Source organism: Lathamus discolor, chromosome Z, assembly GCF_037157495.1.
Source record: "Lathamus discolor isolate bLatDis1 chromosome Z, bLatDis1.hap1, whole genome shotgun sequence".
In the NCBI taxonomy this organism is placed as follows: domain Eukaryota; kingdom Metazoa; phylum Chordata; class Aves; order Psittaciformes; family Psittacidae; genus Lathamus; species Lathamus discolor.
The window spans coordinates 72,858,884-72,882,080 of record NC_088909.1 but is presented as its reverse complement, the minus strand read 5'-3'; the positions used below and the strand labels follow the sequence as shown (position 1 = coordinate 72,882,080).

The following is a 23,197-nucleotide window of genomic DNA, read 5'->3' as shown; positions in this document are numbered from 1 at the left end:
GCTGGAGGATGACAAGGATAACAGCCTGTTACACAGACACTGGATGGGCCAAGCAGGGCTGATGGACAGCAGGTGATGCTGTACTGACCATGAAATAGTAGAGTCAAGTTAGAGAGGGGTGAGGGAGAAAAGCAAGTAGCAGAGCACAGACCCCAGGCTTCAGGACAACGGACTTTGGGTCATTCAAGGAACTGGCAGGTGGGATACCATGGAAGTCAGCTCTGAAGGAAGAAGGATCCCAATAAAGGTGGTTAGCCTTTGAGAAGAGCATACTTGAGCACATAAACGGTTCACCTCTACACTCAGGAAACTAAGTAGATGTACCAGGAAGCCAATCTGGCAAAACAGGAAACCCATGACAGAACCCCAATACGAAAAAGGCAGCATACAGAAAATGGAAGCAGAGGCAGCCTACAAAGTGAGAATCAAAAAATACTGCCCAGGCACACAGGGACTGCATGAGGGAAGCCACAGCTCAGCTGGATTTGAGATATAAGGCACATCAAGAGGAACAAGAGGTTCCACTTATTACAACAGTAGTAAAAGACTGAACAGAAAAAAATACATAACTGGTGCTGAATGGAGTGGATCACTTACCCATAGCAGACACAGAAAAGATTGAGATACTCAGTGCATTAATTTCAAGTATGTGCATAAATTTCACTTCAGGAAACCCGTATAAAGTGCAATTAGAGCAGAACTTTTCCTAAATAAAATTAAGTCTATTAGAATTGGTATTCACAAATGTACCCTTGAAAACAGGTCATATAAAGATTTGCCAGCAGACCTTCCTATTCTGTAATAATGCAAATAATGATTCATTCACTATGACAATGATCACCATTATCATCTCTTTGTAACCTAGGAACAGGAGCTCTATTAGGATCACAATATGTCAAGCAGTACACAAATACAGAAAAAAAGACACTGACCAAAGAGCCTAAAGTCATTGTCTACATTTCTTCCACTGCCAACAATGAAGATGAGACCATCAGAGTGTCATTACGCAAGATGTCAGCATTACAGAAGAAAGTAGAGGGGAGAAAGTACTGGCAGCTTTTACCACCCTTCTTTGGTAAAGGCTTACAATTATGTACTATGAGGTAGACTGATACATATTAGAGAAAAAGAACCTGTGGGAAAGACAGGCACTTGTCCCTCTGTGCCAGACCGATCACCATCTAAATCTGAAAGAATAATCTCCACTAAAACATTTCAGATACGACACATTTCACCTTGGGGCTCTTCAGAGGGCAGCTGCCCTTCATCAGGAGATAAGCTTGCTCTTTCAGAGGAGTGCTCTGAACTCTGCTCCATACCCTGTCACCCTTGGATTCCCAAATTTTGTATTTCCTGCCTCCCTCACCTGCTAAGGTCCAGGTTCCTACACCATTGAACAATTAATGAAATACAACCAGGAGAACAACAGCTCTAACACAGCGTAAGGTGTGTGTTTCTGCTCTACATATTAACTTACAATCACGATGCTCACCTGAGAAGATTCGTTTAAAGTCTTCTCTCTCTAAACAAACTCACCTGCTTCTTCAGGAACGCAGCACACCTGATTCCAATGAGCAGACCAACGTGAGGTCCAAAATAGCCTCCTTCTTCTGAGGCTGTGAATTTAGTAAAATGTGTAGCTATTTCTTTGTTCCTTCTGGGGTTTTTGTTGGGTTGTTGGGGGTTTTTTTAATCCTTTCTCTAAAGATCTAAAGATCAGCAACTAGTAATGAAATTCATGATCAGCAATTTAAATGTGAAGTTCTGTTTTGGGGCAATGCTGCTGCTGCATTTTTGCTTTCGATCTCACAAGATACCTAGATCTTCTAGGTAAAGTAAGGTCAAATAAAAAATACCCAAGAAAATTCTATTTTAAAGGCCACCTATTTTCTCTAAGGTACTGTGCAGTAGGAGGGTATCCCTCAGGGATCGGTGTTGGGACCAGTCTTGTTTAACATCTTCATCTCTGACATGGACAGGGGGATTGAGTGTGCCCTCCGCAAGTCTGTTGATGACACCAAGCTGTGTAGTTCAGCTGATACGCTGGAAAGAAGGAATGCCATCCAGAGGGACCTTGACATGCTTGTGAGGTGGGCTGATGCCAACCTCATGAAGTTTAACCATGACAAGTGCAAGGTCCTACACCTGGGTGAGAGCAATCCCAGGCACAGCTACAGGTTGGGCAAAGAAGAGATTCAGAGCAGCCTTATGGAGAAGGACTTGGGGGTGTTGGTTGAAGAGAAACTTAACATGAGCCAGCAGTGTGCACTCGCAGCCCAGAAAGCCAACTGCATCCTGGGCTGTATCAAAAGAAGCGTGACCAGCAGGTTAAAGGAGGTGATCCTGCCCCTCTACTCTGCTCTTGTGAGACCTCATCTGGAGTATTGTGTGCAGTTCTGGTGTCCGCAACATAAAAAGGACATGGAACTGCTGGAACAAGTCCAGAGGAGGCCACAAGGATGATCAGGGGACTGGAGCACCTCCCGTATGAAGACAGGCTGAGGAAGTTGGGGCTGTTCAGCCTGGAGAAGAGAAGGCTGCGTGGAGACCTCATAGCAGCCTTCCAGTACCTGAAGGGGGCCTATAGGGATGCTGGGGAGGGACTCTTCATTAGGGACTGTGGTGACAGGACAAGGGGTAATGGGTTAAAACTTAAACAGGGGAAGTTTAGATTGGATACAAGCAAGAAATTCTTTACTGTAAAGGTGGTGAGGCACTGGAATGGGTTGCCCAAGGAAGTTGGGAATGCTCCATCCCTGGCAGTGCTCAAGGCCAGGTTGGACAGAGCCTTGGGTGACATGGTTTAGTGTGAGGTGTCCCTGCCCATGGCAGGGGGGGTGGAACTTGATCTTAAGGTCCTTTCCAACCCTAACTATTCTATGATTCTATGACTCTAAGGCAAACAGGCAGCCTCTGTCTAAGCTTTAAAGTTAGAAATCTCAGGTAGATATGCAGAGACACAGAGGCATTTTTTCTGTGGTTTGGGAAACTGGAGGGCCTCCCAGCATTGCAGCACCCCATAAAAAAATAGGATACTGCTAAGTAGTCATGCATGCTCCTGGTTTCTAGGCCTGAGAGCCTAAGACAGCCTATATATAGGAGTTAATGGCCATGAAAAAAACACATAGGCAAAGAACCTTAGTAGAGAGTTCTGCCCATTTCCCATTCCTCTGAGGCTCCTTATCTTTGGGAGAAATTTTGTGTGTTGACATACTTCTTGAACACTTACTCTGCTCTTTTACCTTGGAAAAAGGCAGAGAAGTAAATGGCTTTCAGTTGAAACTATTCTGTTTCTGCCCTCTACCCTACCATTGTTAAGAAAGGTCAAAATTACTCTCCAGGGCTGCTAGCAGACCCACTTGAATTTTTACAGCAAGTTTACTGTCATCCTCAGTTTTGGTTCTGGTCATAAAATCCCTGCAAGAGAAAAATACTACACATCTCAACTCCTTTTCATAGTTTTCCCCTCAAAGTAATAACGATATCCAGCTCTCAGAATCTTGAGAGCATTGATCTCAGAGGACTTCTCCTCTACATCATACATCAGGAAGCTGTGCTTAAATGTTTTTTTATAATAGTTGAAACTATTTCATACTATCAAGTAGTAACTGCTAGCCCAAACACTGCAGATCACAGGGGTGTTATTCCAAACACTGCTTAGAGAGCAGCTGCTGTTCCACGGCACAACAGCAGTCTTCTGCAGCTAGCAGAGCACCCTGTACTTCTGTAGAGTGTACTATACTGCAGCACTACGCAATGCCATTTACCTGAAGCTTTTGGGTCTCAGGAGACATTTGACAGAGAAAAAAGATGAGCTCTAGAAGACAGACACATTAGGCAGAAAGACTTCATAACAATTTCTGTGCTTTATTCCCCACATATCCATGCATTCCAATTCAAGCTGTTTTCTTCAGATTAAGTAACATGGAGGCCCATATATGCCCCAATATTCTGTTCCTTTGACTACCCCTAGAACATGGTGGAAAACAGTTCAGAAAAGTTGAATTATTCAGAACACTTATCTAAAGCAACTTTGAATTTTACAGCTGAAGATGTTCTATCCTTAAGAAAAACATCATGCTTGTAGGAATCCATGTATTTTCCACTTCCCAGGAACAAAGCAAGTAATATACCTATTAACAGTGTTTTGAAGTCATCAGATACCCTCTTTTCTCTTTCCACACTACCCAGGCTTCCAAGACCTTCCAATTCCTTCTCCCCAAAGCAATGCAACCTTTCCTCCTCTCTTACTCACCTCGGTCAATTCCACAGCCTCAAACAGAATAGCCTCCACCTGGGTCGGAGCAATCCCAAGCACAGCTACAGGTTGGGCAGAGAAGAGATTCAGAGCAGCCCTATGGAGAAGGACTTTGGGGTGTTGGTTGAAGAGAAACTTAACATAAGCCTACTTCAGTGTGCGCTCGCAGCCCAGAAAGCCAACTGTATCCTGGGCTGTATCAAAAGGAGCGTGACCAGCAGGTTGAAAGAGGTGATCCTGCCCCTCTGCTCTGTTCTCCTGACCTCACTTGGAGTATTGTGTGCAGTTCTGGTGTCCTCAACATAAAAAGGACACGGAACTGTTGGAAGAAGTCCAGAGGAGGGCCACGAGGATGATCAGGGTCTGGAACATCTCCCATATGAAGACAGGGTAAGAAAGTTGGGGCTGTTCAGCCTGGAGAAGGCTGCATGGAGACTTTGTAGCAGCCTTCCAGCATCTGAAGGGGGGCTATAGGGATGCAGAGGAGGGACTCTTCATTAGGGACTGTAGTGACAGGACAAGGGGTAATGGGTTAAAACTTAAACAGGGGAAGTTCTTTACTGTAAGGGTGGTGAGGCACTGGATGGGTTGCCCAAGGAACTTGTGAATGCTCCATCCCTGGCAGTGGTCAAGGCCGGGCTGGACAGAGCCTTGGGTGACATGGCTTAGTGTGAGGTGTCCGTTGGAACTGGATGATCTTAAGGTCCTTTCCAACCCTAACTATCCTATGATTCTATGAAGTCTATTGATGACTACATGAAGTACCCGTAACATCTCCGAACCAGTCTGGGCATGCAGAAGTACAGAAATATTTAATCTTGAGGTTCAATGAACCACAAATGCACAAACCTCAGCACCAGTCAAGGTCTGGCCTTCAAGTCCTCTTTGTGCTTTTACATGGTGACAGCCAATAGCTCAAGCCCTCAAAATGTGAGCATTCAGCTGGAATACACCTTGGCCTCTAGGAAGTGTGGGAAACCCTCGGGCAGGCCTGGGCACGAGCAGGAAGGTATCCGTTATGGGCCTGATTATGGGCCACAGAATAACAGGATGCCTCATACATGGAATTAGCCGACATCTTTGCACACCACAGATACTATTTCACTTTTCGCAGGCTGCACTTTGCAAGTACTCCAAAATTAAGAACTGGAGATCAACACAGCTCACAATATGCAGGACTAACGTCTCTACACCGTCACCTAGCACAAGTAAACCACCCACAACGGGGAGTCACCCGTGGCTGCTCTGCCATCACAGCCCACTCGCGGGCTCTGACGGCCGCTAAAAGACTGCCCAGAACTTACCTGCCGTACACTTTACCTGCTTTACACGTAAAACCCGCAGGCACACAAGAGCACCGGGATGCGGCCAGGGCGCTCCTAACGAGCGCGTTCAGAAGCCGAAGCATCCCTATCCTCAGCGAGTGCCGGCGCTGAGACACCCCGCGCGCCTCCCGGAGACGGGATCGGGCACCTAACAGCAAGAGGCCGCTCCGGGAAGGGAAGGGAAGGGAAGGGAAGGGAAGGGAGAAGGGAAGGGAGAAGGGAAGGGAGAAGGGAAGGGAGAAGGGAAGGGAGAAGGGAAGGGAAGGGAAGGGAAGCCCGACCCAGCCCTCCCCGCAGCCGCCCCGGCCGCGTCACGCAGCCCCGCCCCGGGCCGCCCTGCACACGGCTGCCTCGTTCCCTCCCACCCGGGACAGACGTCAGGCTGTGACGTCACCTGCTACGGCATCCTCCCTGGTCCCTCGGGAGGCGGCGGCACCATGGAGAGCGGCGCGCGCACTCCCGCCTCGCCTCGTGCGCGGCTCGTCACCGGCGCCGGGGAGCAGCGCGCATGCCCATGCCGCCGCAGGGGCTGAGGGGAAGGGGAGGCGGGGCAGATAAGGTTCACTCGCGCTCCTCCTACCGCAGCGCCCCGCCTCCGTCCCGCGCCTTGCCGCCGACCGCCCCCTGCGTGCGGCGCGTCTCGCCTCGCGCCGCCGCCGACGCGGCCGCCGCTGCTGCTTCAGGAACAAAGGAGGGAAGTGGCGGCGGCGGTGCCGCCAGCCCCGCGCCCGCTGCCCTGCTGCCCGCCGCCTGGAGACACCCGCTTCGCCTTCTCCGATACCCGCAGCGGGGTTTCTGGTCCCCGCCGGGAGGAGGTGAGCTGGGGGTGGGCGGCTGGGCTGGGATGCGCGGGGCTCTCCCGGCGGCGAGCGGTACATGGGCCTGCCCTCGGGCGGCCCCGCCGCCTCTGAGTCTGCTGGCGGCCGTGTCTCGAGCGGTCCCCTTTGGGGGGAGGGCTCGGAATGGTGCGGGGCAGCGCCGGCGGCGAGACCGGGAGATTTCCGTGGCCGGCGGCAGCGTGGCCGTGGGGGCCGGCGCGGGGCCCGGTGGCGTAGGGGCCGGGCGTGACTCAGGGGTTTACGAGGAGCGGCCCGGCCCCGCCACCTCGGCTGGGCACCCCCACCCGCCGCGGCTGCTTCTCAGTCCGGCATCCTCCGAATCTTTTGTGTTCCGGTGTCCTCGGCGGAGGAGGCGGGGGACTTGGGTGGCAATTAAGACGTACCGCGCTGCGGGCGCTTGGCAGAGGCTCCGCTTTTGTCTGACTCGCTCAGCCGGGCTTCGCTCTCCTCGGGAAGCGCCCGGCGTTGGTCTGCCTGCACCGTATCGACTTCTCCATCACGCTTCTCCCGAGCGCGGCCGCGCTGGGGCGAGCGCCCCGAGCAGCCTTGGTGGCACACACACGCCGCCTTTTGTTTTGCTTCTGTTTCTCTTGTTTAATCGTGGCACTTCTTGGAGAGGACGATGTAGAGGGAAGTAAGTATGTAGGTCAGCAAGCCCCTTGGTGGCGCGGCTCCCGGGTTCTGTGGTTGCTTTTGGTGCACGATGTCGGGGTCTTGCACTGAAAGGCGGGACCGCCTGGAGGGAGAGGGCCAGGGTCTGTGCCCGCCGCCTCTAGGGCGGCCCAGCCTCGCCTCGGGAAGCGAGGTTTTACACAAAACCCTCTACCCTCCGAGTTTCGCTGGTAACGGTGAGGACGAGTGGCGTGAGTCGCTGTTGGAGCGAGCCCCTCCAGGAGGGGACTGACGTACTGGGAGGGAGTGGGAGCGGCCCTGAGGCGAGAACTTGCTAGTGAAACGAGACCTTTCCCATGTTACTGTCGTTGCTTCCTCCCTTTGGGAGGAGTGGCCGGGTTCAACCACCCGGACTCGGCTGTGGCCCCTCGCAGAGCCCTAGTGGCGGCCACCGAGCGCCCTCCACGCGGGGTTGAGGTGTGTGGTGGAGGTGCCGGTCGGGTGATGCTGCGTTTTCCGGGTTGGCTTTCAGCACCCGCTCTGCCCGCTGCCCCGGGAGGGAAGGGCAGTAACGGGATTCCGCCGCCTGCCGCCGGGGCTATAAATAGGAGCTGATTTCAGCGGGGCGGCGGGGCCCGCGCCCGGGCACGTCACGCCTGACAGGCGGAAGCGCCGGCGTTCGCCCATGTGACGCGGGGAGGGGTCGGGCCGGTACCGGAGGGCTGCGGCTTGGGGTCGGCCGGGGTGAGCGCGCGGTAGGTGGAGTGGTGGCGGCGGTGGTCGCCTCGGCAGCAGCAGCGCGGTGACAGCCGGTCGCGTTGCGGCGGCAGGAGCTGCGACTCGGTCAGGGGCGTGCGCTTCAATCGGGGGAAGTGTGTGCTGCTGGCAGAGAAGCTGCGGAGGCTCCGGCTTGTCGTAGGTTAACACCAGCGTTAGCACTTCGAGCTGGATTTAGATGGTGGTGAAACGTGCTCGCAGCGCGCTCGTTTGGAAGCAGAGCAAGTCAGCTGAGGGTGGCGGTGGGAGTGTGTGATAGCTGTTCCAGTTTACCTGCTTGATAAAAGGGCCGAAGGACAGTCGTTACTTATATTGATATGTGTCTAGAGTGTAGATGACAAGACTTTTACTTTTCTCTAGGTGGGCTATGGTTTCTTCTGACTCCTTTGGCTGGTGTGTTCATGGCTGTAAAACACTTTAAAAAAAAGTGAAGCTGTTTTCTAGTCCAGAAGGGAAACTGTTTGTACCTGGAAGGTGTTACAAAGGTGTTAATAGTGTAGTATAAATAAAGTATTTATACTTGGAAAATGAGGTCCTGTGACCACCAGCAGGCAAGCAGATGAATTTTGCTTGTTTACTTTTTCCTGCTCTTGGTTTCTTTGATCACAGAAATTTAGTTTAGACAAAGGTAGTTGCTGGTTGCAGTTGTCATACAGCTGGAATGTAAGTTTACTACTTGCAGTGTGGGACTTCTTAATTAAAAAGTATTTCTCTGTAAGTTGTAGTGAATTAGCTTTTGGCATGTTTAATTTCTCACAGGAATCAACAGTCAGATATCTCACTGTAATTCTTCCTGGAATAAGAAGACGGCAATCTAGACATTATACTAAAATGTCTCCAGGTGCCATATACAATGCTTCTACTAAATTTAAATTTTGGGGGGGCAAGTGCAATATTCTTACATGCCCTCAGTTTGTAGCAATTGCTTGATTACTGTGGGCCAGTTTTATTGCCCTTGGGAATCAAAGATTTGGTTGTTCGTTTTTTTTTTTTTCTACTAACCTTGCTTTGCAGAGTTTAACTGGCAATGAAGGTTAAGTATTTTTATTCCTGACCTATGCAGTTCATGGCAGAGTTAGCATTTGTGAGCCTTTGGGATTTCACAAGTCTTGCTTCACTTTATTAGCACAACGGATTTAATTGCCATGTGTTTGTTTATGTGTAGGCTCTGAAATAGAACATATTCAACAGTTTAAAGTTGTTATCTTTATTTCTGTTGGAAGAGTAAGACCCAGTCTAAACTTATTTCAGAAACGGCCTTTAGATTCTCGGTTGAAATGCCTGTTGTACACATGTTGTTGCCAGTTAGTACTCAGTATCAGATTTTAGGTGCAATTTAAGCAGTGCACATGAGCCTTGTTTTGGAAACTCCTTCTAAAGATAGGGATACGGACTGCTGTGTTGGCTGCTGCCAATACTTCAGGGATTGTTGTTGTTCTGTTTGACAAATGTATTGTGAAAGTAGGATTTAATAATACTGGAATTAGCATCAAAATAAATAAAAATATTGATGAAAAAGTGGGGCTTTTCTGCTGGAATTTGGGATAAAAATAAACTATGTTATTTGCCAGAACTGTTTAGTAGATATGAACTTGGTTCTGCTTATTAAGCATGCTCCTCTTAGTATTAAGAGGCTGGTAATAAAGGGGGTTTTGTCTGCCAAATGCTGTTGTGCAACTCAGTGTCTAACAAGTACATTATTTCTCAGTATTAGTATGATGACACCTTTTCTTCCCTTAAAGGTTCTTAACGATGTTACTTGCCAATACAGTTGCAGTATCAAATGATATATTAACATTCATATAACCCTCTTTAAGAATGCTGATATCATTTTGGTGGGGCAGGGTGAGCAGACATGCTTTAATTCTATAACATTATAATTGATTTTGGTGACATGCCAGCCTCTAATGCACTTCTTGGTTTTATTTACAGCATCGAGATGACTCAGGAGACAAACCAGACCCCAGGGCCCATGCTGTGTAGTACAGGATGTGGATTTTATGGAAATCCTAGGACAAATGGGATGTGTTCTGTTTGCTACAAAGAGCATCTTCAGCGACAGCAGAGTAGTGGTAGAATCAGCCCAATGGGTAAGGGTATGTGTTTTGTGGTGGGGGTGTTTTGGTTTGGGGGGGTTGGGGGTGGGGTTTTTTTGTTTGTTTGTTTTGGGTTTATTTATGTCTTTTAATTTTTTTTTTATTTTTCATTTTAAAATAAAACTTAAAGAAGATGGCAAGGAGTCCCAGAACATTTTTCAGGAGAACTTATGAAACCTGTGTACTAAAACAGTGAATGTCAAAGAGAATACTACTTTAAATCACACTAAAGATAAAAATATATTTCTGTGTAATGTGTTCTGGTCTGCTTGGCATTCACCCGTAACTTACTTTCCCACTTATGCCTCCTCTTACAGTCTTTGTATTTTGGTTGTTAACAGTTTAGCCTGTCTTAGAGTACGAGTAATATGCAGTAGCAGTAAAGATTGTATCCAGACAGTTCATAGCTGTTTACGGAACTGTTTGCTTAACATGTATTTTACAATCTGTTTAAAACTAACTTATCAAATTCTTATTATATAGGAACAGCCAGTGGTTCCAACAGTCCTACCTCAGACTCGCCATCTGTACAGAGAGCAGACACTAGCTTAAACGACTGTGAAGGTGCTGCTGGCAGCAAATCTGAAAAATCAAGGTAAGATATCATTTTGAGGTTTGAATGAGGTGTGAGTGTGCCGCAAGTTGAAAGCCTGCGGCAATCCTGCCCTGTTGCAGTAATGTTCTGGGGAGGAAAAAGGGACAGTCTACCTTCCAGTGTTCCATGAATCTGTGTAAATGAGAGCTGATTAAAATATTTGGGGTTGAACTGCTACATTTAAAAGGATGGTTTTGATTTACCTGGAGAAGTAATTGCTGCAGGTTTGCCTGTTTTCTTCTAAAAGCTAAAATAGAGTAGTAAAAAATGCAGTTCGAAGATAGTAGAGGCAGAGGTCAAACATGTATCAGTAGGAATTGAAGAGGTACTTTATTAATGGATATGGACAGCTTAAGCTTTTGTTATGAGTTCAAAGCTAACAGAAATTGTGTGTTTCACTGCACTTAAACAGAAATGTGCCTGTTGCCGCCTTGCCTGTAACTCAGCAAATGACAGAAATGAGCATTTCAAGAGAGGAAAAAGTAACTCCGAAAACAGAAACTGAGCCAGGTATGTTTGCAGAGTAGCACTGTGTACAACTGGTGACATAGTGGGAGCTGACAGGTTGGTAATGTTCTAAGTAGGCATCTCCTGTTGTGGTGACGATCTTGAGGAACTGTTAAGATGATGAAAGATGCATCTTGAGTACTCCCCTGGCAGAATCAAGAAGGACTAGTGCCACAATAGGGTTTTGAGGTGCATGTTCAATGTTAGTAAAAAGAATCAACACCTGTGAGGGTTTTGACTCCCAAACCTTTGTTTTTAAAAAAACTGAAAAATTTGATTTTGGCAAGGTGTTCAGTTTTGAAGTGTTGAGATTTCTGTGTATTACCTACCAGTAGAATTCCTGCTGACTCATGGCAGTCAAAATTGCTTGTTGCATTTGGAGAATAGAGTTACTAATACATTAAATTTTACAGAGGAGTGAGTCTGTGGGTGAAAGGAGTATGTGGTTTAAAAATACTAACAAAAGCTGTTTAGAGTTCTTGAACTAATTTAGTAATCGGTAGGTATGGTCAAAGTATTGTTCTGTGAATGTAGCATACTTGCAGCATTAATTGCTGGGTGTGAATTGTCAATTTAAAAATTTTATGCTTGTACTGGAAGGTTGTAGCTGTAGTAATTGCAGCAAGCAGAAAAAAGGAATACATAAAATGGTAGTGGCAAACTAATGGGTGACATTACTGTTATTAGAACTGCCAGTAAGAATCTGTCGTTTTGCCAAGTGTAAAGGACAATCTATAGCTATTATTCATATTTTACCCATTTTAAGGTACTGTGGGTCAACAGTATGGTAGGTAGTGTCACAAAGGACTCTATTGATTAGATTAGGGGAAAAAATCCAAAAGCAGTACAAGACACTTGTTGATGGTATTGTTGTAAACAATACTATGGGCTGAAACCAGTGAAAGCTGTGTGTAAAGATCACTGGAAAAACTACCAGAGAATGTACACAAGTCTGGAAAAAAACCTGCCTTTCTGAGTATATACCTGTAAATTCATGAGATGGCCTCAGCTGCCGTAAAACTCCAGCTCCCTTTTCAGTGTTATGGTTTGGTGTAGGTTGCAGATAGCATAAAATAGAGTACTTTATGTACTATTCTTAGCGTTTGTTGGACATCTAAAATACAGAAAGTGTTGGCTGCATTCAGTGGTACATTGATCTCTGACTTGCAGGCAACAGATGATTGCCTAGACTTATAAAGATCCCCGTTGTGTCTGGACTTGTGTTTTTCTTCTCTTCCTTTTTCCAGCAGCATCCAAAGTGTGTTGGTCTCTCCTCTCAAGGAGGAACTGAAACAATGGTAAATAAGTCACATTGCCTCACACTAACAAATAAAACTTGGTGAGGTACACCTAAGATTCTCTTAAGATAATGCTACAGTCATGGAGCTGCTAATGAAACCAGTCTAGTTGTAAGTGCTGTCTGACTCTGGCAACTGAATTTCATAACCACCTGTCAGATAGTAACAGATCATGAACAGACAATGTAGCCTTTAAGCGAAGTAGCTTGTTCTCCTTATAGTATCTACAACGATATGAAGTCACAGTCTTTTCTGACAGATTTTCATTAGCAAATGACATTTTGGCTGTTTTCCTTACAGGTCAGAAAGATTTAAAAAAAACAACTTGTCATCAACAGATTTATTTATTTAATATTTTTTAGCAAGCTTTAGAATAAAATTATACTTATTTGCTGTTGGAATTGAAGTAGCTGACTTGAGAAGGCGAAGCTGAGAACAATGAAACAATGAAGCTTAACAACCTTTCCTTTCTTGATAATTTTTGTGTCTTTTTCTTTCATTTCAAACAGATTGAGGTTGCCACCTGTATTCACATTCAGCATAAATCTCATGCTAAGGCAATTGTATCTTGATATTTGAAAGAAGAAAGGCATGGTGGATGTAAATGACTTAGTTATAATTAACATGTGTAATGTCCTATATTTTAACTTCATAGTTAAACAGTGTAGTTCTGTGTTTAAATGATTCAAAAGTTAGAGATACCTAAAGGTTTTTATGTCCAAACTCAAATTACTAAGCAGGAAATATTTGCAAAATACTTTTCATAGCATTTTGGTAAGCTTTTACACTTAGTAGAATCATAGAATAGTTAGGGTTGGAAAGGACCTCAAGATCATCTAGTTCAAAGCCCCCTGCTATGGGCAGGGACACCTCACACTAAACCATCCCACCCAAGGCTTCATCCAACCTGGCCTTGAACACTGCCAGGGGTGGAGCACTCACAACCTCCCTGGGCAACCCATTCCAGTGCCTCACCAACCTTACAGGAAAGAATTTCCTCCTTATATCCAATCTAAACTTCCCCTGTTTTAAGTTAGAACCCATTACCCCTTGTCCTATCACTACAGTCCCTAATGAAGAGTCCTTCCCCAGCATCCCTGTAGGCCCCCTTCAGGTACTGGAAGGCTGCTATGAGGTCTCCACGCAGCCTTCTCTTCTCCAGGCTGAACAGCCCCAACTTTCTCAGCCTGTCTTCATACGGGAGGTGCTCCAGTCCCCTGATCATCCTCGTGGCCCTCCTCTGGACTTGTTCCAACAGTTCCATGTCCTTTTTCTGTTGAGGACACCAGAACTGCACACAATACTCCAGGTGAGGTCTCACAAGAGTAGAGGGGCAGGACTGCCTCCTTCGAACTGCTGGTCACGCTCCTTTTGATGCAGCCCAGGATACGGTTGGCTTTCTGGGCTGTGAGTGCACACTGCCGGCCCATGTTCATTTTCTCATTGACCAGCACCCCCAAGTCCTTCTCTGCAGGGCCGCTCTGAATCTCTTCTTTGCCCAGTCTGTAGCTGTGCCTGGCATTGCTCCGACCCAGGTGTAGGACCTTGCACTTGTCATGGTTGAACTTCATAAGGTTGGCATCAGCCCACCTCACAAGCGTGCCAGGGTCCCTCTGGATGGCATCCCTTCCCTCCAGGATATCAACCGGACCACACAGCTTGGTGTCATCGGCGCAAACTTGCTGAGGGCGCACTCAATCCCACTGTCCATGTCAGTGATGAAGATGCTAAACAAGACCGGTCCCAACACCAATCCATGAGGGACACCACTCGTTACCGGTCTCCAGCCGGACATCGAGCCATTGACCACAACTCTTTGTGTGCGGCCATCCAGCCAGTTCTTTATCCACCGAGTGGTCCGCCTATCAAATTGATATCTCTCCAATTTAGAGACAAGGATGTCATGTGGGACAGTGTCAGACACTTTGCACAAGTCCAGGTAGATGACATCAACTGCTTTACCCTTGTCCATCAGTTCTGTAGCCCCATCATAGAAGGCCACCAAATTGGTCAGGCAGGATTTCCCCTTAGTGAAGCCATGATGGCTTTCACCAGGCACCATGTTGTTTTTCATGCGCCTTAGCATGCTGTCGAGGAGCATGTGATCCAAGATTTTGCCAGGCACAGAGGTGAGACTGACTGGTCTGTAATTCCCCGGGTCTTCCATTTTCCCCTTCTTGAAAATGGGGGTTATATTTCCCTTTTTCCAGTAGTTGGGAACTTCACCTGACTGCCATGGTTTTTCAAATATGATGGCCAGTGGCTTAGCAGCTTCATTCGCCAGCTCCTTCAAGACCCGCGGATGGATTCCATCAGGTCCCATGGACTTGTGTGTGTTCAGGTTTTGAAGATGGTCTCGAGCCAGATCCTCTCCTACAGTGGGCCCAAAGTCTTCATTCTCACAGTCCCTGTGTCTTCCGTCAAAGACTTGCGTAGTGCAGTCAGAGCCTTTGCCAGTGAAGACCGAGGCAAAGAAGTCATTCAGAACCTCAGCCTTCTCCAAATCCTGTGTAGCCAGTTCTCCCGAGAGCTTCCTCAGGGGCCTATGTTGTCCCTAGTCTGTTGTTTGTTTGCTATGTACCTGTAGAATCCCTTCCTGTTATCCTTAACATCCCTGGCCAAGTTTATTTCTAACTGGGCCTTAGCCTTCCTAACCTGGTCCCTAGCTTCCTGGACAACATCCCTGGACTCTACCCAGGCCGCCTGTCCTTGCTTCCACTTTTTATAAGCCTCTTTTTTCATTTGTATTTTCTTCAGCAGCTCCTTATCCATCCAAGGAGGTCTCCTGGCCCTCCTGCTGCACTTCCTTCTAGTTGGGATGCAGCACTCCTGAGCTTGTAGCAGGTGATCCTTGAATATCAACCAAGAGTCTTGGGCCCCCCTGCCCTCCAGGGCTATATCCCTTGGAACCTTACTAAACAGGTTCCTGAAGAGGCCAAAGTCTGCTCTTTTGAAGACTGTCCTTTTCTCACTGTCCTGGGGATCTCAAATTCGACCATCTCATGATTGCTGCATCCAAGGCTGCCCTGGAGCACCACATTCTCAACGAGCTCTTCCCTGTTGGTGAGCACAAGGTCAAGCATGGCACCTCTCCTTGTTGGCTCCTCTTTTACTTGCAGAAGGAAGTTGTCTTCCACACAATCGAGGAACCTCCTGGATTGCTTGTGCCAGGCCATATTGTCCGTCCAACAGATGTCAGGGTGGTTGTAGTCCCCCATGAGAACAAGGGCCTGCGAGCGTGAGGCTTTTCCTATCTGTCTGCAGAGTGCTTCATCCACAGGTTCTCCTTGATCAGGCGGCCTGTAACAGATCCCCACAGTAATGTCTCCTATGGCTGTTTTCCCTTTAACCCTGACCCACAAACTCTCTGTAAACTGCTCCCCTGTCCCCAGACGGAGTTCCGTACTCTCCAGCCTATCCCTAACATAAAGGGCAACTCCCCCTTCCCGCCTGCCAGGCCTGTCTTTTCTAAAGAGCCTGTAACCTTCCATTCCAGCACTCCAGTCACAGGAGCCATCCCACCATGTTTCTGTGATGCCTATTATATCATACCCCCCATAGACATGCACACATCTCCAATTCCTCTTGTCTGTTCCCCATGCTACAGGCGTTTGTATAGAGGTATCTGAGCCAAGATCCAAATGAAGCCGGCTCATTGGCTTCAGCAGCTGGAGTATATCTACATAGTTCTGAGCATTTATTATAGGTGTTGGCAACTGACTGGGTGTGTTGGGATGGAATGATGCCCCCCTCCCCCAACACATCTAGTTTAAAGCCTCCTTGACCAGTCTGGCAAGCCTCCTACCAAAACTGCTCTTCCCCTTCTTTATCATCAGACCAGCTCCACCAGCCCCCAGTAGACCTGGCCTACAAACTTCAGTCTCGTGTTCAAGACACCCAGACCCTGGACTATGACACCACCCTTTTAACCATCTATTAACCTGGTCAATCCTCCTAGCTTTTTTTTTTGGTCCTCCCCTGTGTCCTGGAGAATTGACAAAAAGACTATCTGAGCTCCAGAGCCCCTAACCACCTCTCCCAGGGCTCTGTAGTCTTTCTTTATGGTCCCCAGTCTACTACTATCTATATCCCTAGCAACCACATGGATCACCAGGTAATAGTCTGTGGAACTTACTAGAGCAGGCAGCCTCTCTGTAACATCCCTGATCCGTGCTCTTGATAGGCAGCACACCTCCCTCGAGATGGGGTCAGGCTGACAGGTGAGTGCTTCTGACCCTTTCAGAGTCCCCTATTACTACGACCCAACTTCTTAAGGATTGGATTTTAATACATCCTTTCCTGAAGTCGGACTATACCTAAAGCATTCTAGAAATAAAATTCATAGCTCCTTTTTTTTTTTTTTTTGTGCTGAGTTGCTGGAATTAGATGCAAAACCTATTGAACTACTCATGTTACACTGTTGGAGCAATATTTCTACCAAGTTGGTGAGGCATTGTGGAGCCCTTCCTTAAGAAACATGGGGTTTGGTTTTGGGGGGTGTTGTTTTTTTTTAGCAGGTATTCAAGTGGAAATAAAAGTTTGCACCAGAAAGAGAATTAAGTTAACTAGAAACCACTAAAAATAGACTGTTTGAAACAAGTATGTTTAAACAATTATATTGTTCCCAGTTACAGCATACTTTTAGCGTTTTCTTATACTTTTGTAGACCATTACCTTTTTGAATGATAAGTCAGGTCTGTGTTTCAAGATGTAATTAGTATCAGCATGTGTACCAGAGGCTTGGGGCTTTTGGTTTGGTGATTTCGGTGTTGAGTTTCTTGTTTTGGTTGTTGTTTGGTTTTTGTTGTTGTTTTTAAACTAAGTAATAGCTCTGGTTTAGGGAGCCGTATGATTAGGTATCATATTGTGAAGCCATAAGTATGCTCCCAAGGCTTTGCCTCACTGCTATGTTACCGTTTACTAGTACTGTGAAAGTCATGCAGTTTAAGCTGTTGGGATCTTACTTTGGTTCATTTTTGTTTATGAGAGAAGGTTTTAAAAACTTACCAGAAAGGGCTACCAGAGTAAGGCTAGTCACTTCTGTTATGGGGAGGGTTAAAAAGTGCTATTTCTTTTACTTTCATGAAGTATCAGATTAATTCCAGTATGAAGTCTCAGTGGGGAAATTCCTATAGTAGGCATGCTCTTTTGCAGCAGCCGTACTGGTTTATATAAGGAAAGCTACTGTGAAATTCTGTTCTTAGTAGTTTGAGTGTCAGCCACTTGTAGTCACTGTGGCTTAATAGTTCAGGGTTTGATAAAAGCTTTGTTCTCCACTCGTGTAGGACCTTTCTGCATACAGGCTAAGTAGCTGTAATTCTAGTAGTAGGAGTGAAGTGACCATGGTGATGGAAAGGGTACATGCCAACAGCAGCTGTGTTAAGCGTGGTTTAATGGTGAAAGGTGGTTTGTTTCATCTGAGCACTGTTACTGAGGAAGCAAGTCTACTGGTTAGCTGTAACCATTATATTCTAACTTCCAGCATTTTTTCAGTTAATTCATTCCATGTTGATCATAGAGCAATCAGGTAGAGCACTTTGCCTGAATATTAACACCATGATTTTTTAAATATATTGAGGACTGGAATTAACTTGCCCAGTTGGGTTTGGATCTGTGCTAAAATAAGCCTTTTGTAACAAGCAGTTGTCAGGATAGTATCTGATGAATTGATACTGGCTCCTGATGTCATCCCAAGTGCACAGTTCACATTATTTTTCGTCTAAGCCGCAAGTTGATGAAAATTGATTTTGTCCTGAACTTTAAGCAAGGGGCAGGGTAGGCAGCTTTGCCTGTGTCCAGGCATTACTCGGAAGCACATTTCAGAAGGTTTAACATTTATAAAAATGCATAATCAGACTTCACTCTGGGGTAAAATAATCGGAGAGTGCTTTCGTCATGGAGAGCAACATATTGAACATTTTAATTGGTATTTAAGGGACTATGTCCCATCTTGTCTTAGCACTTTTTAGTACCCATTACTGCATGTTGTGCACTGCTTTTTCTTGGAGCATGTTGTGGTGGTGGGAGGAGGATCCTGCTCAGCAGCCCTTTCAGGAAATGTGCCACCAGTTTCTTAGGGTCACTGTCTATTTCCTGGGCTGCCAGTTGCCACAGTTCCCTCATGGTAAGGGGGAAGTATACTTGTAGTAGTTGGTTAACATTTTCCCCTAGATGAATTTGTTCTCAGTGTCTTGTTTTATGGTAGAATGATCTACTAGGCTATCTGTTTGCCTTGGTGATTCCTGGGAAGTTGCTGTTTGCATTTCTGCTTCCTTGTTGCTGCGTTAGGCAGTGATAACAGTTGCTCCTCTTCTAGTTTTCTTTTAGTGCATGTTGTGAATGGCTTTATTTAGGTCTCAGTTGATTCGCCTCTTCTGCATTTTCTTTGCATGTAATTGAAACAGCATGGGCTCATATCGGTAGGGTGGTTGTGGAGATGTTTGGTGATTTTTTTTTATTTTTTTTGATTTTTTTTTTTCTTTTTTAAGGCTATAGCTGATGTCAGCTAGGCAGGTTGAATGGTGTCCAAAAGGTTTACACTGATAGTGATATTGCTGGGTTTCAGCCTGGTTTTCAGTCACACTCTCAAGCAGATTGAAATACCAAGCACTGCTTTCTGTTGGATTTAAAGACATGTTCAGAGAAATGTAACTATTCTTCTGGAGAATGTTAATCATCAGGACAAAGGTGGGGTTTGTTTTTTTTTTCCAAAACCCCACAAAACAACAGCAAAAAAAAAAAGGCAGCAGAAGAAACTACTCCAAAAAGTACTAGTGGTATTAGTGACTGTAGTGTAGTAGTTTATTTATCCCCCAGACTTAGCAAAACAGCAATGATACTGAATTTCACAAACTTAGAAAGGTATCTATGCAAGGTGACAAAAAATAAAGGTAGTAAATGGTCTTGTTCATTAGGGCTGTTGCTGTAATCTAGAACTAAAGTATAAGAATACATTAGCAACTATTGTTACACTGCATGAAAATTTTTGCTAATGAGCAGTGAAGGTTCCTTGTTACTTCTGAGAGCTTGTCACTGTTAAATCTTGTTTAAACTATGAAGTCTTGACTGGGAGCTTGTACAGTGAATTGTGGGGCTTTCTAGGTGTTTGTGGTAATAGCTGGCTTTTAGAAAACCTGTGAATGTGGTAATGCAAATGCAGTTGTAAAAAGCAAGTTATGAAGAGTAAAGATAGAAAAAAGTCAACATAACTGTTTCTTCGTGTTTGGAAAAAACCTGCTTTTTGCAAATATGCCACTTGTTAATCCAAAAGAATTTCAGCTAACAAATCCTATGTGTGTGAGTAAAGTTGATTACAAAAAAAGTCCCTAAAGGTTATATACACTATTTATTCTGGAATGTTTGACAATTAGTTCTGGTTTAGAACAACAGATGTTATCAAAGAGATGGGAATGTTCAGGAAAACTGTACAAGGATTGTACAAATGCACCTCTTAGCTTTCCTCTGTTCTAGGTTAGATATAGAAAAAAAATTTTTAAAAAAAAGTGTGTTTAATTGGAAATAAACCCCTTTTGTTTGTTTTGTTTTTTACAAAATGAACAGATTCACAAAAGTTCACAAAAGGACAAATTCTTAGCCTTCAGGGAAGGTAAATAAACATGTTTGTCTGAAAGTGTTCCTGACAAAGGCAATTGAAAAACTACTTAATTTTGAACATTAACATAGTTGGAACACTAACTCTGGATACAGCACAAAAATACAGATGTTCAGTGTAAATTGGCAGTTTGTTCTTTAAATTACTGAAAGTGTCAAAAATGTGAGGGCTTTCTTGAACTGTGTGTTTTGTAGCTGCGTTCCGGATCTGTCACAAAATCCGTGGCTTCTTAGCTGCTGTCTTGGTGATCTGTTTCGGGCATCTGACTTCCAAAGTGTAGTGGCAGAGTAACCTAGTACTACAATAGTAACACATTACTGAATTACTTTTTTTCTAAAAGTTAGTTATATTCTGTAACATTAGGTATATTCTCTACAGCTGTCCCTTCTATTCAACTGGTTTAGATTGAATGTTAATGAAACATATGATTTTTTTAAGTATTAAATGTGTGCATGGAACTTCTGGAGTGCTTTCCAAGCCCTTAACACCCTTAAACACCTGTACAGATGTACTAAGGAAGTGCCTTACATTTTCTAACAGGTGGAACTGTGGGGAAAGTGAGATTGTCATGTGTAGAGCCAAAAGGAAAGAACAGTACCTAAAAATCCCTCTTCCTGATTTACATTTTTATAGACTGTGTGTGTCGCATTTTAGACAACAAACATTAGGGTCTTAGTAGGAGCAATCAATCCTTAAGAAATACATGCATGCTACTGAATAGCTACTGAAGTTAAGGAAAAGACATTTAATCTTCATTTTGTTTGCTTGCTTTAACAGTTGTTACTCAACCGAGCCCATCAGTTTCTCAGCCTAGTACTTTGCAGAATGAAGAGAGGGCTTCTGAACTGCCCAAACCAAAGAAGAACAGATGTTTCATGTGCAGAAAGAAGGTTGGCCTTACAGGTATGAGAAACATTTCATCAGTTCTGAACAGATCTGTATGATTGGTTGCCTCTTGTAGATTAAACTGAATTAAATAGCTGTACTGTTATTTCCCTCCTCATTTTTCTTACTCTGTATGTCACAGTGGTTGAACACAACCCCTTTGTAGTGACTAAGCTGTTAATTTACAACTTAATCAAGTGTGAAGCTTCCTAGTGATGTTGATTCTTTTTCTATGTACAGGATTTGACTGCAGATGTGGAAATTTATTTTGTGGACTTCACCGTTATTCTGACAAGCATAACTGCCCATACGATTACAAAGCAGAAGCTGCAGCAAAAATCAGGAAAGAGAATCCAGTTGTGGTGGCTGAAAAAATACAGAGAATATAAATTAAGTGCTTGTGAAAAGACTGACTTTTTGGTTTTGTTTTTTTTTTTTTTTTTGTTAATACATCCTGAAGAACGTGAAAGAACAAGTGCATGGCCATTTTTCTCTGTTCTTCAAAGTTTTACTTTTAGTCTTGTCTGTCTTAACGATATTTCAGAATGTTTGGGTGTTTGTTGCAGGCAGAATTGGATAGATACAGCCCTTGAAAATATATATGCCCTCCCCAGAATATAATTGGATCATCAGAAACCTGCACAGGAATACACATGCACAGAGGACAGACTAGTTCAGATGTGCCAACAGATGTATGCTATGTGCATATTTGTAGCAGATCTGCCTTTCAAGATGTGTTTGAGGTATTCATTTTTGGCTGGTGTTATGTACCTGTTTTGGAGAAGGATATATCAAAATGATTGGCAGTCTACTTCTGTCATTTAAAATCTCATCCTAATTTTAGCTTCCACACTCTGTTGTTTTCCAGCAGAATGTAAGCTACGTATAGGCGCCCACCATTCCAGTAAGATGAGTGTTAGTGTGATATTTAAGAAAGTTGTTTTATCAGTTGCACTGAGAAAAATAGGAAAAATCAGATAAGTATGAGAAGAAAACTCTTTTGGAAAAGATTACATTAACTTAGAGTCCTGAAAACATGTTCTCAAAGGAAATGTCCTGCTGGGAACTTACAAACTGGCCTACAGACAGAGTCTGCTTTTCCATGCATAGACGAAAATGTTATGCGCCACAGTATTGCAAGATTGGTATACAAAAAAAAAGTTACATATGTTTTTAGAAATACCAGAGCAGCTCTATCAAGCAACATCTCCTATGAATAAGTTGCTGTTGTATTAGAGCAGTTTGTTATTCATATACTACTTACATTCTGTGTTTTCAGAGTTGGAAAGAATGTTAGGACTTAATTTTCTCTAGTTTTAAATGTAGCAGTTGGCACTGTTCTGCATGGAAAACCGTACCCAGCATTGCTGCTGTAGACTTAAGTGGTAGCTGGAACCACTCTTGGAGGGCTGCTTTATCATTTTTAATTGTACTTGGGTGTAGGACTGTAGTGTTCTTGGGTGTATTGCATGGGCTGCATTATCTACAGCATTGTACAATAACAACTCTAGAAAAGGCAGTATACTTCACTGATGCTTGTCTGGTAATATCACTTCTGTGTTATAATGGAAGGGGTTTTTGTGATGTATGAAACTTGTGATTTTTTTATATAAACAAGTACAGTTTAGATAGACTAGTGTTGTGATAATGCCTGTTCTCATCTGTAAATAGTTACGTATGTACACAAGGCGCTATTCATGAACTGATTTTTATCACAATGTTCAATCTTAGTTTTTACTTTACTATTAAATTACCAAGTTTTTGCTTCTAACTTTGTTCTTCTGGGTTATTAGATATGCAAACATGTACAGATAGTTCCTATTTATGTATTGCACATAATTATGCTACCCAGCATTTATGCTATATTGTATTATGTAAATAATAAAAATCATGTACAGAAGGAAATAACTTCCTTTTGTGGTAGTGCATTGGTTTTAATTACTGCTGTAATCAGAAGGTGACCTTCTAGAGGTTGAGGTGCAAAGTTAGTACTAATTCTTACAGGTATCTTAATGTTATCTTAGTATGCTTATTTGAGTATACCAATTTCTCTTAAGATAACTTGCATGAGCAGCTGGAACACGGATTACTACTTGGTGGCCTGACAAAAATGCCAGCAACACAACACAAAGCGCTTAAAGGGGGCAAAGGAGTGGATTGGCAATGAACGTCAAAGCTTTCTTTTGCCTACAAAGCTTATTTTCAATGAATCTGTTGTAATAGAGCCAGTATACTGACTATGCCATTCTGTCCACAGTTTCACCAGCACACCTAGGCAGTTACTGTGAGGGTCAGCATCCAACAGATGTTAGATATGCCAGATTTATCACTGGGAGAGAAGGACAGAGGACACTGTAGATGTTGCTTTGGAGGAAGACATCTTGGACTGCTGG

The 23,197-nt window shown here is 44.6% G+C and overlaps 1 protein-coding gene and 1 long non-coding RNA gene across 4 annotated transcripts in view; one reads left to right on the top strand and one right to left on the bottom strand.

The window, feature by feature from the left end:
- LOC136004980 (uncharacterized) overlaps window positions 1–5,780 on the bottom strand; it is a 41,910-nt gene extending 36,130 nt beyond the window's left edge. For all 3 annotated transcript variants that reach the window (XR_010608633.1, XR_010608634.1, XR_010608635.1), the window contains exons 1-2: window positions 5,563–5,780; window positions 1,537–1,701 (exon numbers count right to left, since the gene is read on the bottom strand). This is a non-coding gene — a long non-coding RNA (uncharacterized LOC136004980). The remainder of the gene's footprint in view (window positions 1–1,536; window positions 1,702–5,562) is intronic.
- Window positions 5,781–6,076: 296 nt separating this feature from the next.
- Window positions 6,077–22,712, top strand: ZFAND5 (zinc finger AN1-type containing 5). The gene is given in 7 exon segments (XM_065662016.1): window positions 6,077–6,311; window positions 6,314–6,398; window positions 9,744–9,901; window positions 10,391–10,502; window positions 10,915–11,012; window positions 20,697–20,822; window positions 21,045–22,712. Coding segments are annotated over 7 exon segments (948 nt in total). The 5' UTR covers window positions 6,077–6,091; the 3' UTR covers window positions 21,194–22,712.
- Window positions 22,713–23,197: the final 485 nt, after the last annotated feature.